This window comes from Dermochelys coriacea, chromosome 20 (genome assembly GCF_009764565.3).
Source record: "Dermochelys coriacea isolate rDerCor1 chromosome 20, rDerCor1.pri.v4, whole genome shotgun sequence".
In the NCBI taxonomy this organism is placed as follows: Eukaryota; Metazoa; Chordata; order Testudines; family Dermochelyidae; genus Dermochelys; species Dermochelys coriacea.
The window spans coordinates 14,127,933-14,144,157 of NC_050087.2; the positions used below are offsets into that span (position 1 = coordinate 14,127,933).

The 16,225-nt window shown below is 59.6% G+C and overlaps 1 protein-coding gene across 1 annotated transcript in view; it reads left to right on the forward strand.

Annotated features, from left to right (window-relative positions):
* The first annotated feature begins 2,316 nt into the window (after window positions 1-2,316).
* Window positions 2,317-16,225, forward strand: part of PKN1 (protein kinase N1) — a 49,911-nt gene continuing 36,002 nt past the window's right edge. The window contains exon 1 of the mRNA XM_038378939.2: window positions 2,317-3,091. Within this exon, the coding sequence (XP_038234867.1) occupies window positions 3,071-3,091 (21 nt within the window). The 5' untranslated portion in view covers window positions 2,317-3,070. The remainder of the gene's footprint in view (window positions 3,092-16,225) is intronic.

A 16,225-nucleotide genomic window follows, 5' to 3' on the forward strand; every position in this document is an offset into this window, starting at 1 on the left:
CTATTTACGCTATATTCTCTCATCTGTTTCACTCACCAAATCATAGAAACGTCAGGCTGGAAAGCACCTAGAGAGGTCACTAGCTCATCCCCCTACTGAGACAGGAGCACGTAACCCCAGCCCATCCCTGACGGGTTTGTCCAACCTGTTCTTCAAAACCTCCAGTGACGGGGATGCCACGGCCTCCGGAAGTTGCCTGGTCCCGTGCTGAACGGTCCTGACAGCCAGGAAGCTTTTCCTAACATCTCAACTAAATCTCCCTTGCTGCAGATTAAACCCATTATGGCTTGTCCTAATTCAGTACCCGTGGAGAGCAGCTGGTCACTGCCCTCTTTAGAACAATTTGGGACATATTTGTAGACTGTTGTTGGTCCCTCCCCTCCTTTCTTCTCAGCCCCAGCTGAGGCCTCCCCAATGCCCAGAAGAGCAGGACACGATATACATTCGTGGTGCCCCCACAGCTTGAATACTGCCCGCAGTTCTAGGAACCCCTCTTCAAAAAGATATATTGGAATTGGCAAAGGTACAGAGAAGGGCAACAAAAATGATCAGGGGGATGGAACGGAGAGATTAAAAAGACTTGGGCTGTCCTGCTTGGAAAAGAGAGGACTGAGGCAGGATCTGATAGAGGGCTGTAAAATCATGGCTGGGGCGGAGACAGTGACTAGGGAAGTGTTACTGACCCCTTCAGGTAACACAGGAACCAGGGTCACCAACGAAATGAATAAACAGCCGATTTAAACAAACCCAAGGAAGTTCTTCTTCACACAACACACAGTGGGTCTGTGGAACACGTTGCCAGGGGACGTCGCCAAAAGTATAAGCAGGTTCAAAAAAGAACGAGACACGTTCCTGGAGGATAGGTCAAGCAATGGCTACTAGCCAGGATGGTCAGGGACACAGCTCCATCCCCTGGGTGCCCTAAGCCTCCAGCTGCCAGAAGCTGGGACTGGACAACCAGCTGGACTGGACAACTTGAGGGGAGGGAGGGATAGCTCAGGGGTTTGAGCATTGGCCTGTTAAACCTAGGGGTTATGAGTTCAATCCTTGAGGGGGCCATTTAGGGATCTGGGGCAAAAATTGGGGATTGGTCCTGCTTTGAGCAGGGGGTTGGACTAGATGACCTCCTGAATCAACCTTTCAACCCTGATATTCTATGAACCAGGGATGGGTCACTAGAGATTACCCTGTTCTGATCTCTGCAATAAAAGACCCATGCCAGGGGTCTCCATACCTCAGTCTGACCATCCATACTGCAATTTTTACCCACCCCCACCCCCCCAACAGTTGACTCTGAGACTTGGTGCTGCGGGTTTTTAGACATACTCTCATCAGAGACAAGCTACTGGCTGGCTGGACCCGTGGTCTACCCCAGAGCGGCTGTTCTTATGAAACAACCACCCCCGCTTGTTTTACATGTTAATCCAACCTCCTCTGTGGGCTGCGAAGTACGGTGGGTCGGTTTCACTTTCTCTTTCTCGTCAATTTCCTTTTTTCTTTCCCCTGCCTCTGCCCAGCCCAATGGGGAGCGCAAACAAAGCTCTTTTCATTCAAACGCAGCACTGAATCCCCTCGCTCTTTCCATTGGCTTAATCCTCCTCCCTGTTTTTTTTTTTTTACCTAAATTTCAAGGACTTACATTAACTTGGCAGCGGCCGCGCTTGCTCTGGAACAGAACCAGCCGCTGTATTTGTGCGCGAACACTTGCTGAGTTGTTCGCCTGGCTTCCCTTGTGGGAATTGCAAACTTTTGTCCTTGATTTCAAGTGAAACTAGCTAGCCCGAGGGTTCACAACTTTCAAGGGCTTGGGTTGCTGTGTGTGTTGGGGGGGAGGCGGGGAGTGGAGTCGAGAGCATCATGGAGGGGAAGTGGGGAGGGGCTCCTGGTTTAGTTCCTGGGGGCTGGGTGGGGTACACAGTTCGGGCATGGAAAAAAACGTGGAGACTCACTGACTTAACTCCACTAAGACATAGGTCGCCGGTGCCCTCTATGGGGTGGAATCACAGCTGCGCAACGGTGTGTCATAGACAGGGCTCTGGGGAGGGGGCTGGGCAGTGCAAAGGAAGCCGATCTGGGGTCAGTGCAGCATCACTCTCTGGAAAGACAGGTTTCAGAGTAGCAGCCGTGTTAGTCTGTATTCGCAAAAAGAAAAGGAGTACTTGTGGCACCTTAGAGACTAACAAATTTATTAGAGCATAAGCTTTCGTGAGCTACAGCTCACTTCATCGGATGCATCCGATGAAGTGAGCTGTAGCTCACGAAAGCTTATGCTCTAATAAATTTGTTAGTCTCTAAGGTGCCACAAGTACTCCTTTTCTCTCTGGAAAGAGCAGCTGTGGGGCACGGTGCAATGGAAGCAGCTGCGGTGGGGAAGGGGAGGGCCAATGCAATACACCTTCCCCTCCTCACCCCAAGAACCACCCCCGCATTCATAAGGACATGCAACGTCTCTCAGTGCAACCCCTTGGCGCGGGGCGGACAGACTCCTTCTGCAGGCAGGCCGGGCGATGCCGCCACGGCGGGGGGCGGCTCGGGCTCTCCCGGGCCTGAGCTGCTAATCCCTTAATCTGCAGAGGAAGGGAAGGGACCCCGGGCGGCAGCTGCAATCCCCGCAGTCTCCGGCCTCGGGCTCCCGCCCCCATTAGCCGCCTGCAGCAGCCAGCGGCCTCCTCCCAGGTCCCCCACCCTGGTCATGTGACCAGCCCGGCAAGTTAGGGACCCGGAGAGGGAGGGACACAGCAGGGCGCGCGGGCGGCGGCTGCAGCGCGAGCCGCCCGGATAGAACGTTCCCCGGTAGCTGCATTTGGCGCGAGCCGCCCCGGATAGAACGTTCCCCGGGAGCAGCAGCGGCGCGAGCCGCCCCGGATAGAACGTTCCCCGGGAGCTCCTCGCTCCTCCTGGGTCCCCGCCTGTCCCGCCGCGAGAGGCTGGGGGCTTGCAGCGAGGGCTCCGCGGAGGGGGGGAGGAGGATGGAGGGGCGGGTGTGAGGGGGGGGGCCCCCTTGGAGAACAGCCGCCGCAGCCTTCCCAAGAGGAGGAGGAGGAAGCAGCCGCGGAGGCGAGGGACAGAGATGGCCAACGACTCCGTTCAGGTAAGAGGGGTGGCCGGCGGGCAGTTCGTCCCCAGCCGCCGGGGGGCAGCCCCCCAACATGTCTGGGACCTGCCAGGGGAGGGGTGGGGTGGGATTTGAGCCATTGCATATTTGGGATCTATAACGGGAGGGCGGTTGGACCTTCCCCATCTGGGATCTGCCAGGGGGGGAGGTGGAACATGCATAGGAGACAGGGGTGCTGGAGGGGGGCAGCACCCCGTGGTTTGAAGTGGTTTTCATCATATACAAGGTTTACGGTTTTGTTCTAGGGCTCTCAGCGCCCCCGCTGTACAAATTGTTCCGGCGTCACTGTAGGGGGGGGGGGTCTGGAGCCACTGCACATCTGGAGCCTGCAAGAGAGCGTGTTGAACCTCCTATCTCCCCTGCACATCTGGGACATGCAAAGGGGTGGGGCCTATTCCTGTGGGGCCCCCCTGCACATCTGGGATATGCCCAGCTGCCCCCCCATGGTGGGAGGGGAGTGTGGGGCAACCCCCATGATACAGGTGGGACATGCAGGCTCCCGGCTGGGCCAGGTTCTGCTCTGGCCATCTGGTGTAAAGCCAGAGAAAGGCTGCTGGCATCTGGCCCCGGGGAGGAAGATGGGGGTGGGGGAGGGAGCTACAGGCCTTTCCTGGCCAGCTGGGCCATGTCTCTCTCACACATATTTCAACTTAAAAGTTCAGTGCCATCTGTCTTGCATCTCTCTGAAGTCCCTGTGCCCCCTGCCAGGCCTTGCCCGTCCAGACACAGGAACTTCTGCCTCTCTTCCCATCCCTCCCCCCATTCTGGTATGGATCAGTTTGGAGAATCCAGACCCAGAACCTGACTGTGTGACCCCCCCGGCTCTCGCAGCCTCCCCACCCTGGGCAGGGCCACAAAGCAGACAGGTGCAAAACCTGAGGGGGGGGAGGGATAACTCAGTGGTTTGAGCATTAGCCTGCTTAACCCAGGGTTGTGAGTTCAATCCTTGAGGGGGCCATTTCAGGCTCTGGGGCAAAAATTGGGGATTGGTCCTGCTTTGAGCAGGGGGTTGGACTAGATGACCTCCTGAGGTCCCTTCCAACCCTAACCTATGATTCTATGATGCAACTGAAGAGTGGGTTCTGTGAGATCTGGCCCTAGAGAGCACTGCATGCATGACCATCCCCTGAATTAGATGGGGGTTTATTTTATTTCCCCCCCCCGGGTATTTCCAGATTCCCAGTGCAGCTGCTCCCTTTCCCTATCACTGAACCCTTGTTTGCAATGGCTGAACCTCTAAGGGCACTGACCCTCAGGTGTAAATCTAGACCCGTCGGCCCTGGTTCAGATTCTGCTCCGTTATCCCTGGCCAGCCCTGCTGTAAGTGAGAACAGAATTCAGCCCTCTGCGCTGCTCGGATGTGTGTTTACCTGAGTGACAGAGAGCGAGATGAAATCCCCTCTGGCAGCCCTGATCCTGCACTAGCTGGGGAGGGTGCAGAAGTCAGATGCACCATCCCTTATAGGGTCGCAATTCCCTATAGGGGACTGGATCCTGCACTAGCTGGGAGAAGGATAGGTTTGATGCTCCGTCCCCTATAGGATCACTCTTCTCTATGGGTTGCCTGATCATGCACCAGCTGGGGGAATGGGTTAGTTCCCTCATCCCCTGTAGGGTCACTTTCCTCTATAGGGTGCCACATCCCATGCTAGGTGACAGATGGGGCATTGCTCTCTTCCCTGTCGGGAGCTCCTAGTTCTGTGCTAGCTGGGTCGGGGATGGGTCAGATGCTGCGTCGCCCCATAGGGCACCCTCCCCTATAGGGCCCCTGATCCTGCACTGGTGGGGGGATGGGGCGGACACTCTTACAATCACTTCCCCAGCGGTTGCTCCATGGTGTGGCAAGCGCTGTCAATGTCCCCTGGGAACATCCCCGGTTGTTGTGGTTTCGCTCGCTTCCCGCTTGTGCCCGCGGGGCCCAGCTGAGTGAGAACTCTGCCATGCTGGGGGATGTGCCATTTGTGGCTCTGGCTCAGGAACCGGCCATGGGGAGAGGGGCCCAGGCCATAGCTGTGTGTGCACGACCTTTGTAAACCCCACCAGCAAGGGTGTGCTCCAGGGGAGCCCTGGTGCTCTAGCTCAAGCTGCAGCAACTGCTGTTTTTAGCTCGGGAGGTCCCTGATTCAACCCCAGTGTGACCATGGTCATCCTCAGCTGCCTGTTTAAAGGATCGCTGTCAGGCTAAAAATCAATAAGCTAAAAAACCCTTCCTTCCCTGCCCTGTTAGCACCCTGTCAATTATTCAAGCTGTTGTATTGATCCAGAACTGGCAGCCCCTTCCCTTGCCCGGCTGACGGGACTGGAAGAGATGCTCTGACCCGGTTTTGCTCTCGTTTGCATTTTACTAAAGGACTGAATAATAAATCTGATACCCAGCTCTTCTGTAGATCTCATTATTCCCCAATTTACAGGTGGGGAAACTGAGGTATAGAGCGCTTCCCAAAGTTACACAGCAGAGCTGGGAAGAGAACCCAGGAGTCCTGCTTCCTAGTCGAGTCTCCTCCACTGGCCCATGCTAGTTAGTTTCACTTTTGATTCCATAATACCTGGCTCTCACGCTGTGGTGTTTGGGAAGCAAAAACCTGGATCCCGACAATGGGACCTTGAGCCGAAAATGTAATCCAAATAGCAAGCGTTTCTCTGAGCAGCTTCTGTAAAACATAAAGACAAACAAAGTCCTTTGCAGCGTTGACCCTAACCTTTAAAGGGAAGCCGGCTGTTCCAGCCTGGCCCCAAACCACTGACAATCTCCTGGGCCTTCACAGAGCCCTGAGGGGGTTAGTCCACATGGGGCCCATTCCAGGATCACCGTTCTGCAACCAGCAGGGTCTCGGGTGTTGTAACAAAACCCAGAGGCAGTAGAGAGATCTCCCTCCTCATTTAAAGACCAGATTAGCCGCTTGCACCGAAAGAGAATTCGAAAATGAAATTGACCATGAGCAAAACTGAAAAGGGACCTCATATGTGTATATATATTTTTTTAATAGTCCAAGCAGAGAGAGGCAGGAGGCAAACAGTCAGCCTCTATAGCAGAGAGAGCGAAAGAGCTTTGTAAAATATTCCTGGGCTTCTAATGAGCCAGAGTTTTGTTAATGGCACCATTCCCTGTGCTGGATAAGTAACTTGACCCAGGAGGCTATCGCTGTCTCATTGTTTCCTTGCGCTCACCCCCATCTGCCCACATTTGCTGGCTCCTGTCTGTAGATTGTCAGAGCAGGGCCTTGCCCCAAAGAGCTGTGTTCTGGGTCTGGCAAGGACCCCGTTGTGCTCGGCGCTGTACAATGACTGAAGCTCCTGGATGCTACTGCAATATACTTAATAAATAATGCACAGTGCCCAGCACAGTGGGGTTCTGGGCCATGACAGGGGTGCCTAGGTAGTACCGTAATACCCCATATAATGTGGCTAATTTTGTTAACTTCAAAAAGCGGGTGCCCACTGTGCTGAAGGGGACGAGGGTTTGCAGCAGCAAGGAGCCGCGGCTGGGAGCAGCGGCTGGCCAAAGCCCGGGGCTTCTGCAAGTCCCCAGCGAAGCATTGGCGAAATCCTGGGCCTTCTAACAGCTCAGATCGGCCAGGGGCCATCATCTGGAGGCTGATGTGCAGGCAAATTCAGACTGGGATGCAACGTCCCCGCAGGGCAGGCAGTGACTGTCCTGGTGTCCGAGGCCAGCAGGGATCACCAGGCCGACCTGCTGGGGAGCCCAGGCTGTTACAGTCCCCCATTACCCCAGACTGAGCCCAGAGACTTTCCAACCAATGCGTTTCAGGCCTCAGATTGCCCCTAGCCCCATACTGCAGGGGAAGGTGACTCCCCACCCTCCCACCATGCCCAAGGGCCCAGCCAGACTGAGCTGGGGGATCTGAGCAACCAGGCTGGGCTGGGTTGGGTCCTCTGTCATTCGGCTTTAATAAGGTGAGGCAGGACGTCATCCTAAGAGACCCAGGTGGCTCTAGCAGCCCCATGAGGAAGGGAGGGAATAGCACCCCACACTGCAGAAAGGGCTGGGGGAAATTCTGTGGCCTGTGTTTGTTTTGTATTTTGCAAACAGCTGCACGGGCCCCTGGCCCAGATTGGGGAGGTGCTGGCTGTGCCAGGTGCTGTACGCGCCCCCAGCCCAGATCGGGGAGGTGCTGGCTGTGTCCGGTGCTGCACGGGCCCCCGTCCCAGATCGGAGAGGTGCTGGCTGTGTCCGGTGCTGCACGGGCCCCCGGCCCAGATCGGGGAGGTGCTGGCTGTGCCCGGTGCTGCACGGGCCCCCGTCCCAGATCGGGGAGCTGCTGGCTGTGCCTGATGCTGCACGGGCCCCCATCCCAGATCGGGGAGGTGCTGGCTGTGCCCGGTGCTGCAGGAACCCCTGGCCCAGATCGGGGAGGTGCTGGCTGTGCCCGGTGCTGCAGGGGCCCCCGGCCCAGATCAGAGTGGGGGGGCATGGTGCGGGCTTTGCACGGGCAGTCCCTGCCCCAGAGAGCTCCCGGTCTAAACTGATAAAGGGAGGATTCATCTCATCCCCATTTTATGGCATGAGGGAAACTGAGTCATACAGCAATTGAGTGAGGTGCCATGGGGAGTCCGTGTCAGCGCTGGGAATTGAATGCAGATCTCCTGGGTCCACCCTCCCCATCTCTGTGCTGTGGGCTGGGGAGGTCAGACTTGATGATCATTCTCATCTGGCCTTAAAATCTACAAATCCTCGCTTGGTCAGGGTCAGGTGATTTTTTTTTTAAGCTGCCCCCCTCCCCTCCAGCTTGTGCTGTGTCTGCTCCCTGCTGCGTCGGGCATGGCGTGAGGCCCTGACTAGAGCAGCGGGTGTCTCTCTGGGCAGTGGTCCTGGCTTGCTGGTGCAGTCTCCCCCTGTTTGGGGAGCTGCGAGGTGATAGGTTTCCCTGCGCCGCAAGGAAGCTGGGGGCTGGCGATCACGGGGTACTGGCGCCACGAGGCAGGCGGTGCTGGGGGATGGCCGGTGAGAGGGGAGGCCGTGTCTGGTTAATACAGGGGGGCGGGAAGGAATCGCGGTGTCTTTGTCTGCACATGAATATTTGACAGGCTGAGTTAATGCAGTCGATCCAACGCTCCCGTCTGCCAGGGGCGTGCGGCTCAGCTCTTCGCTCCCCACAGCGGGGAGGGCGGCTGGTGATTACATTCCCACTGACTTCAGTTGGCACAGAGTCCCTTAACCCAACCCCAGGGTGCCGAGGTTGTATCCACCCCCCCGAGTCCAACCTCGCTCTCTGTCCCTCCCTCTATGGCTGCATGGCCCATGGGGGGGCTGTGAAGCACTAGCTGTGTAGTAGGGGGTCGTTAGATCAGATCCGTTTCCCCCACCACCACCACCACCTGGCACTCCTCTTCCAGCTCCTGAGAACAGCTGCCAGCTTCCCCCAGCCAGCAAGGAGCTCTGTGCCTGGCAAAGCGCGGGGAGGGGGGCACTACCCCCTGCTGGAACCCAGGACCTGTCCAGAGTCAGCAAGGAAACAGCACTGAGCTCTGCTAGCCTGGCGGGGAGATGCCAGGCTGGGGGAGCAGGGGGTGAATCCAAGGGGGCAGGGCAGCCAACTGGGGCTCGGAATGCTGCAGTTTGATTTCCCAGATCTGCCTCCCTGTGTGGCGTGTTGCTTAATTTGCCCCTCTCTGCCTCAGTTTCCCCCTCTATACATAGGAGTGACAGCAGGTCCCTTCCTCTCAGGTGGGAGGGGATAATCCATTGATGACTATGGGGTGCCTGGCTAGAGGAGACTCCATGGGATTGGGGTGTACCTAACTCCCTTGGGCTGTGTGGAAACCCCAGCCCTAATCCCTTGGTGGCTGCGTCTCAGGTGGCACTTGGTGCCCGTCTGAGCAGTGGGGCTTTGCTCTGGGGAAGGGCACCACAGGGCAGAGACTGGCGTGGCGCTTTCAACACCACCGGGGAAGCGTCCGGAGCAGGCCCAGGGCGGGCAGCAGCAGTGGCAGCTCCTGGCGTGTGTCGGGCATAGGGCAGGAGAGTCTATATATGGCGCCTGGGGGCAGCAGACCCCACAGGTACCAGAGACCAGGTCTACCACTTATGGGCTCCTCTCGGAACCTGCAGAGGGTGGAAGCCAGTTCTAACCCCCAGTGGGTCAAGGAGCAGCAAATTGCTTATTCCAGTAGCACCAGGCTAGGACTCCTGGGTTCTATTCCCCGCCGGCCCTGGCACCGCCAGGCATGTTTCCCGCTGGCCCTGGCCCCAGCACTGCCCAGCACGGTTGCTAGCAGTGGCGCTTCTGAGCGCTGCTGTCTGTTCCCTCTCTGCCAGGTGCCACCAACTCAGCCTCTCCGCGGACTGCCTCATCCCCCGCTCCTGCCAGGGAGGGGCACGGCATGCCAGCAGCCAGGGAGCCGCACAGGGAGCGTGGCACAACTGGGGCCTGACTCTGCTCTCGTCTGTGCTGGTGTCAAATGGTGCTTCCCCGCTGGCTGCAGCAGGGCTGCACCCAGTGTAACCAAGGGCAGAATCGGGTGCTTTGGTTTTTGGTAGGTCCTATGTAAATATGACAACCCTTCCCCCCCACCCCCTTTTTTTGTAACTGAAATCTGGGAAACCCAAACTCCTGCCTGGAGTTGGGACATGGTCAGCCCAGCCTGGCCGAGGACACTGCACTGCCCGTCTTTCTCCCCCCAAGGGGGCCTCCCCGGCCCTTTAACTTCCTTGTGGGTGCTGCTGTCCCTTTAAACACCCCCCCCCATCTTCTAGCCCCAGCCAGGCTGAACTGCTGCAGCTGAAAAGCCACCCTGGCCAGGGTGTTGGCACCCAGCCACTTGGGGGCACCTGGAGCCCTGGCTGGCTCTGGCAGCAAGGATGCCCACTGGCCATGAGTCCGTGCCCCGGCCCTTGGCCCCAGAGCTGGGCACAGTGACCCGGGGAGGCTTTGGCTGTTATCGTGCTCCAAGCTGGCTCTAGGCCAGGTCCCGTTCAAGGCCGCAGACCTGATACTCAGATTCCCCCCCCCCCCCGCCATGGGACTGGCCCCAGCCTGCAGTGGAACTACCATAGGAGCCGATGGAACCGCCTGCCACGAGGAGATTGCGGGAGGTGGTCCCAGACGATGGAACCTCTCGTCGGTAGGAGACTGGGGCTCAGCCCACGGTGATCGGGGCTGCAAATAAACCCTCAGCTCTGCGATCAAACTTCCCTTCTTCCTGGAGATCAGCAAAATCAAAACACTGTCGTTAACAACTCCAGCTCGTTCTCTGACAGGCTGCGAAATGGGGCCGGAGTGGGTTGGGGTGGGGGGGGGAGGAATTTCTATTTTTAATACATTGGAGGTCATCCCAGAATCCCTCAGTGATTTGGGGGGGGTAATTACCTGGAGAGAGGTTGCTAAGTGGTGGGGTTATGGCAGCACTTAGACCTAGAGAAGCACAGACATCCTGCCTCAAAGAGCTTCTGTTTTCAATAGACTCATGGTGGGAAGGGAAACTGAGGCATGCAGGGCGAAGTGACTTGCCCAGAGTCACCCAGCAGGGCAGTGGCAGAGCCAGGAATGGAACCCAGGCGTCCTGCGTCTCAGCCTATTGGAATGTGAGAAAATCCAAACTGTCCTGTTCTGGCTCAGGAGTGTGTGTCTGTGTGTGTGTAGGGGAAGGGGGCTTAATGTGCCAACCAAGGATCATGCTAAAGGGTGTGTGTGTATGTGTGTGTGTGTGTGTGTGTGTATAGGGGAGGGGGGCTTAATGTGCCAACCAAGGATCATGCTAAAGGGGATGCTAGCTTGCCAGGGACAGGGTGAGGCCAAGCTAGATCGGGGTGGCTCTTGCAGTCGGGATGCAATGCAGGGGGCGCGAAAGATGGGGCTGCTTCCCCAAAGGAGGGGCAATGCCTCTGCCAGTCCCTCTGCTGGCCCCCTGCTGACCCTCAGCTCTGCCTGCCTTGCGGAGGGGCATCCGGGCCTTCTCCCCTGCCCCTCGGTGCCGCCAGGGCAGAGGTTGGACCTGGTGTGGTGGCATTTCACACCAGAAGTGTAACTGGCCCCGTGAGCCACCAGGGAATCGAGCCCAGGGGCTTCCCACCGCCAAGATCGGGTCCTTACAGCCTCTGCCTCTCTCCCCTCCGGACACTTGCTCTCCTTGGTCTGCTCATAGGGGAAATTGAGGCAAGGCTGGGGCAGCAGGGTGCCTGGAGCACCGGGGACCTGGGATATGGAGAATTGACCTGGAGACGCCTAGCAATCCGAGGGCATGTGCAAAGCGAGACCTGGCACTGGGGTGGCTAAGGAGTGGGCGGGGAGGGGGAATCTCTGGAAGATCCCCCCCCAATTTGGCGTCTGAGTCACGGCCAGGCTTAGCCCCCAAGCCGCAGTACAGCCAGCATAGGAGGGAGGGGCAGGATCCTTCCTCCCTCGCTGACCCAGCTGGCGCCCCACAGCCCCGGTTACCCCTCATCACTTTCCCACCCCCCTCACTCCCGAGGCTTTGTCCTTTAACTAACATGTTTTGCTCCGAGCCCCCCCTTAATAAACCTGCCCAGGCGCCCCCTCCCCCAGCCCGGGCCCCCAGCTCTCAGACCCCCAAGATACCAGCATTGGGCCTTGGCCAGGGGAGCCGGGTGGGCTGCTGGCAGGAGGCCTGGGTGCTGCCATCGCTCCTTGCTGCAGCCCCTGCTCTTGGAACTAGCCCAGCCCTGGATGCCCCTCCAGCTCTTCCGGTGACCCTCAGTCCCAACCCGCAGCCCTCTGCTAGCCCAGCCCTGGGCTCCCCATAGTCCTGACCTGTGGGGCTTGGCCAGTGCCCGCCGTGCCCCCTCCACGCCGGACATGCCAGTTTGCACCACTGTAGGCTGCACCGTGGGTCTGGCACCAAGGCTAAAGGCCCAGCAGTCGGGGGCAGTTTGCTCTGCTGGCGGTGGGCCCCATCCAGCCCCTCCCCCTTGACAGCAGCCTCCCGCCAGCTGGGCTGCAGAACCGTGCAGCCAGTCCCACTGCCCTGTACGGACTGGGGGCATGTGTTTGCCCTCGGGGGGCCCCATTAGCACCCCTGAAAGGTGCTCTGCCCAATGATCCTGCTGCTCTGGGCACGCTAGGGTGCACCCACAGGTGCCATGGACAGGGTGATTGGCTGCCTGATCAGAGCTGTGACCCCCGACAGGTCCTGCTGTCCCCTTCCCATGACTCTGGGTGCAGAGCCGCCATGGATGGGTGTGGGGGACAGACAACCTGTCCTGCAGGATGCAATCTATCCTTTGTCACTCGGGGAGAGCTGGCCCTGGAGCCAGAAACCAACATGCAGGGAGGACAGTGCCGGGGGAGGGACTCAAACAGCCTCCCCCCCACACACTGGGCTGGAGGAGCCGCTGGGACCCCCCCTCAGGGACCCCCTCAGTGTCCACAATCTGGCCTATACCTGAAGGGCCCAGCTGGATGCTAACCAGGGGGGTCTCCCCAACCTGCCCCCCAACCCACAGGGCAGCAGCCCAATGAGGGGCTGGCTAGGGGCAAGGGGCAGCACGTGTAACCCAGCCTGTGGACAGCTGGACCTGGCCCCCCCCATGCTATGGGGCACTAAGCCCTGGGCTCTGTGTCCTGTGGAGAACCGCCTTCCCCCAAAGAGACCGGAGGTCTCCTCCTTTGCCAGGCTGCCCAGTGCCTTCTACAGTAGCCTCTTTGGGTCTGGCTGCCCCCGCCCCATAATGGGTCCTGGGGGCCCAGGGAGCTGCTCCTCTCCCCCACCCTGTGGGGTGAGGGTTCTTCTCCAGACTTCTCCCTGCTCTGGGATCAAGCTTGGGGTCCCCCCACCTCCTGTCGTGCTCAACTAGCTGTGGGGGAGAACCCCATTGGGATGCCCCCCACATCTAGCCCTGGGGGATTATAGGATTAGCTCCCTGGCTCCAGCTTTGTCTGTTTTCCAACTGTTTTTTCCACTCTGGATTTACCCTGAGCAAATCCCTGCCCCCCAGCAATCCCCCGCCTGCAGCTTTAACCCCTTGTCCCCCCAAATCCCCCTCCCCTGCCTGTAGTTTTAACCCCTCGTCCCCCATCCCCCTCCCCCGCCTGCGGCTTTAACCCTTGTCCCCCCCAAATCCCCCTCCCCTGCCTGTAGTTTTAACCCCTCGTCCCCCATCCCCCTCCCCCGCCTGCGGCTTTAACCCTTGTCCCCCCCAAATCCCCCTCCCCTGCCTGTAGTTTTAACCCCTCGTCCCCCATCCCCCTCTCCCGCCTGCAGCTTTAACCCTTGTCCCCCCCAAATCCCCCTCCCCAGCCTGCAGCTTTAATCCTTGTCCCTCATCACCTCCACCTGCGACACTAATCCCTCAGCCACCAAATCCCCCTCCCCTGCCTGCGGCTTTAACCCCTCAGCCCCTCCAAATCCCCCCCACCTGCGGCTTTTAGCCCTCATCCCCCCCAATCCCCCCGCCTCCAGCTTTATCCCCTCATCCTCCCCCACCCCCTGCCTGTGGCTTTAACCCTCGGCCCCCCCCCATCCCCCTACCCTGCCTGTGGCTTTGACCCATCATCCTCCAGGGCAGCGCCGGCCAGTGGCAGAGAGTGACAGCCAGGCAACTTCCACCCCTGCCTCTATGGGGCTGACCGGAGCCTCGTCCTCTGGTGGGGCAAGGGTCCGCTTGGTGCCTGCCATAGGTTGGGCACTCAAGAAACTGTGGCATGGAAAGGGGAAGTGGCAGAGCTGGGAAGTCTCCCCACGCAGAGCTGTGGAGAGAACCCAGGAGTCCTGGCTCCCAGCCCCCCCCCCCCCCCGCGCTCTAACCCCTCTCTGCCTCGCCTGGCCTGGCCTGGTCTGGCCTAGATACAAAGCGCTGTCCCCTTCCAAGCTGCCTGCTCCACGCTCCTACAGCTGCTGCCTCGTTTCCTGCTAGGAACTTTCTCTTGCTGGCGCTTCATCCAGGCAGCGAAGGGTTAAGGCAGCCGAGCCTGGGATTTCCCATTCAAATGGAGCTAGCTGGGGGGGCAGCTTGGCTGGAGTGGGGTGCAGGGGGACGGGGCCTCGTGCACCCAGCGGCGAAATGAGGGGCGCAGGCCCCCGCCCCGAGCGGTGCTAGGGTGCCGCCTGTCCCTGGGAGCTGTGTGGGTGCGGCCCACGGCCAGCCCTGGAGCGTGGGGACGGGAGGGCTGGCAGGCAGGGCCGGTTCTTCCACTCTGGCTGGCTGCCTCCCACCCGGCTCTATTCCTTTTCCTGCTCCTGGCCCCCAGCTGCCCCACCCCAGAAGTGGCTGCCTTCCAGGGGCAGGTGCATCCCCAGGGGTGGGGAGCTGCACGTCCCCAGCACCCGGGATCAGCCTCCTCCTTCCTGAGCACCTGGGTTAGGGGGGCTGTGTCTGAGGCTGAGCCCCGGAGCTGGGAGCCCTCAGCCAGTGCAGAGCTCTGCTCCCCTGGGCTGGTGGGGTGGGGCGGGCAGCCCCCCGTGGCCCCCCCAGGAGCAAGCCCTTTCCTGGCTGGGGCACACAAAGAGAGTGAGCGGTTAGCCAGGGTCAGGGCACTAAGGGGGCAGCCCAGGGCACAGACTTGGGGTGGGGGGGGACACTCCCATTCTGAGTTTGGAGGTGCAGCCTCATGTCCCAGCCTAGCTGTGCCTCACAGCGCATGGGCAGCGGCCCAGAGAAGGGCACAAGGCTCCCAGTTCTTATCCCATCCCAGGCAGGTCTTGTCCCTACCACTCTGTGCCTCAGTTTCCCCATCTAACACAGGAGGAAACTCAGCCCCCACCTCCCAGCCCAGCGAGCCAGCCTGGTGCCACCCACACCGGACAAGGCGGAGGGGAAGGGGTTAAGTGGCTCCAGATGCCGGCTCAGAACAGCGGCTCCGCCCAAGTGCCAGGCCCCAGCAGATGCTGGCCAGGCCCCGAGACCGGTTCCCACATTGGTCATTCAGAGGGCTGGGCAGCCTCCCCGCTGGATGCTGGGAACTCCCTCCCTGTTTCCCCCCCCCCCGGCCCCCGCTCCGCTGCTGACCCAGTGCCATGGGAGTCACATGCCCCACTCCTCCCTCCCAGCTGCTTCACCCGCTCTGGAGTTCTGGCTCTGCAGTGCCCCGGGGGGGGTCCCTGGGCCATAGAGAGTCGTACGGGTTAGAGTCCAGGCAGAGTGGAGGCGTGTTCACAGCCTCTGCTCAGCCACAGGCTGTAGAGTGGGCATGCAGTGGGGTCTAGTGGTTAGAGCGGGACAGGGGGGTGCTGGGAGCCAGGATGGCTGGGTCCTATCCCCACTTCTGGGTGGGGAGTGGGGACTAGTGGTTAGAGTGGGAGAATCTGCGGGCCAGGACTCCTGGGTTCTACCCCAGCTCGGGGCGGGCAGTGATGTCCAGTAATAAGTCACTTCACCTTGGTGCCTCAGTTTCCTTCCCATCCATATGCTAGATTTAGCAGCTGCCACCTCCCACTGGGATTGCAGGGGTTAACTGCGCCCATCCCATCAGAGGTGCTGGGGGGCAGCCCAGCGACCAGAGTCCCTGTCCCAATGCTCCAGCCCAGGGGTGGGACTCGTTGCCCAAAGCCACGCAGGCAGGTGGGATGGTGCCTGGCTGATGGGGACTGGAAAAGAGGGGGGATCTAAGCCAGAGTGGGGGGACGGTGCTCACCTTGGTCCTACAGCAACCCCTGAGGATGCCTAACCCCGGTATGAAAATCCCCACTAGGCTGTGCTTCCCCCAGGGTCAGGGGCAGCCGCTCCAAGAGCTGTCAGCATTGGGGGTGGGGCGGGCATTGCTGAGCCAGCGCCCAGATGGAGAGCCGCCTCTGTCTGCCCCCCCTTCCCTTGGGGGAGCCCCTGCACCAGGAATCCTCACCCTGACCTGTTCCATCCCACAATCCTTTGCTCCCCATTTGCTGGCTCTACAAAGGAGGGGCCGACGCTAGGGTTTAGCTCTTGCCGGAGTATCTGGGTGCCTCACGCCGCAGCAGATGGAGCCGCAAAGCCTAGAGCCCTGGTACAGATGGAGAAACTGAGGCACAGAGCAAGGAAGTGACTTGGGCAAAGCTGCACAGGGAGGCAGGGACTCAAACCCTGGCCCCAGGCCAATGCTCTCCACCAGATTTCCTCAGTGCATCCCAGAATCCTTTGCTCCATGGTTTTGTTAAGAAGGCACCACTGAACCAGTGTCCTGGCTTAAAGAAGTTGTTTCTAGCATTGTAGTGCTATTA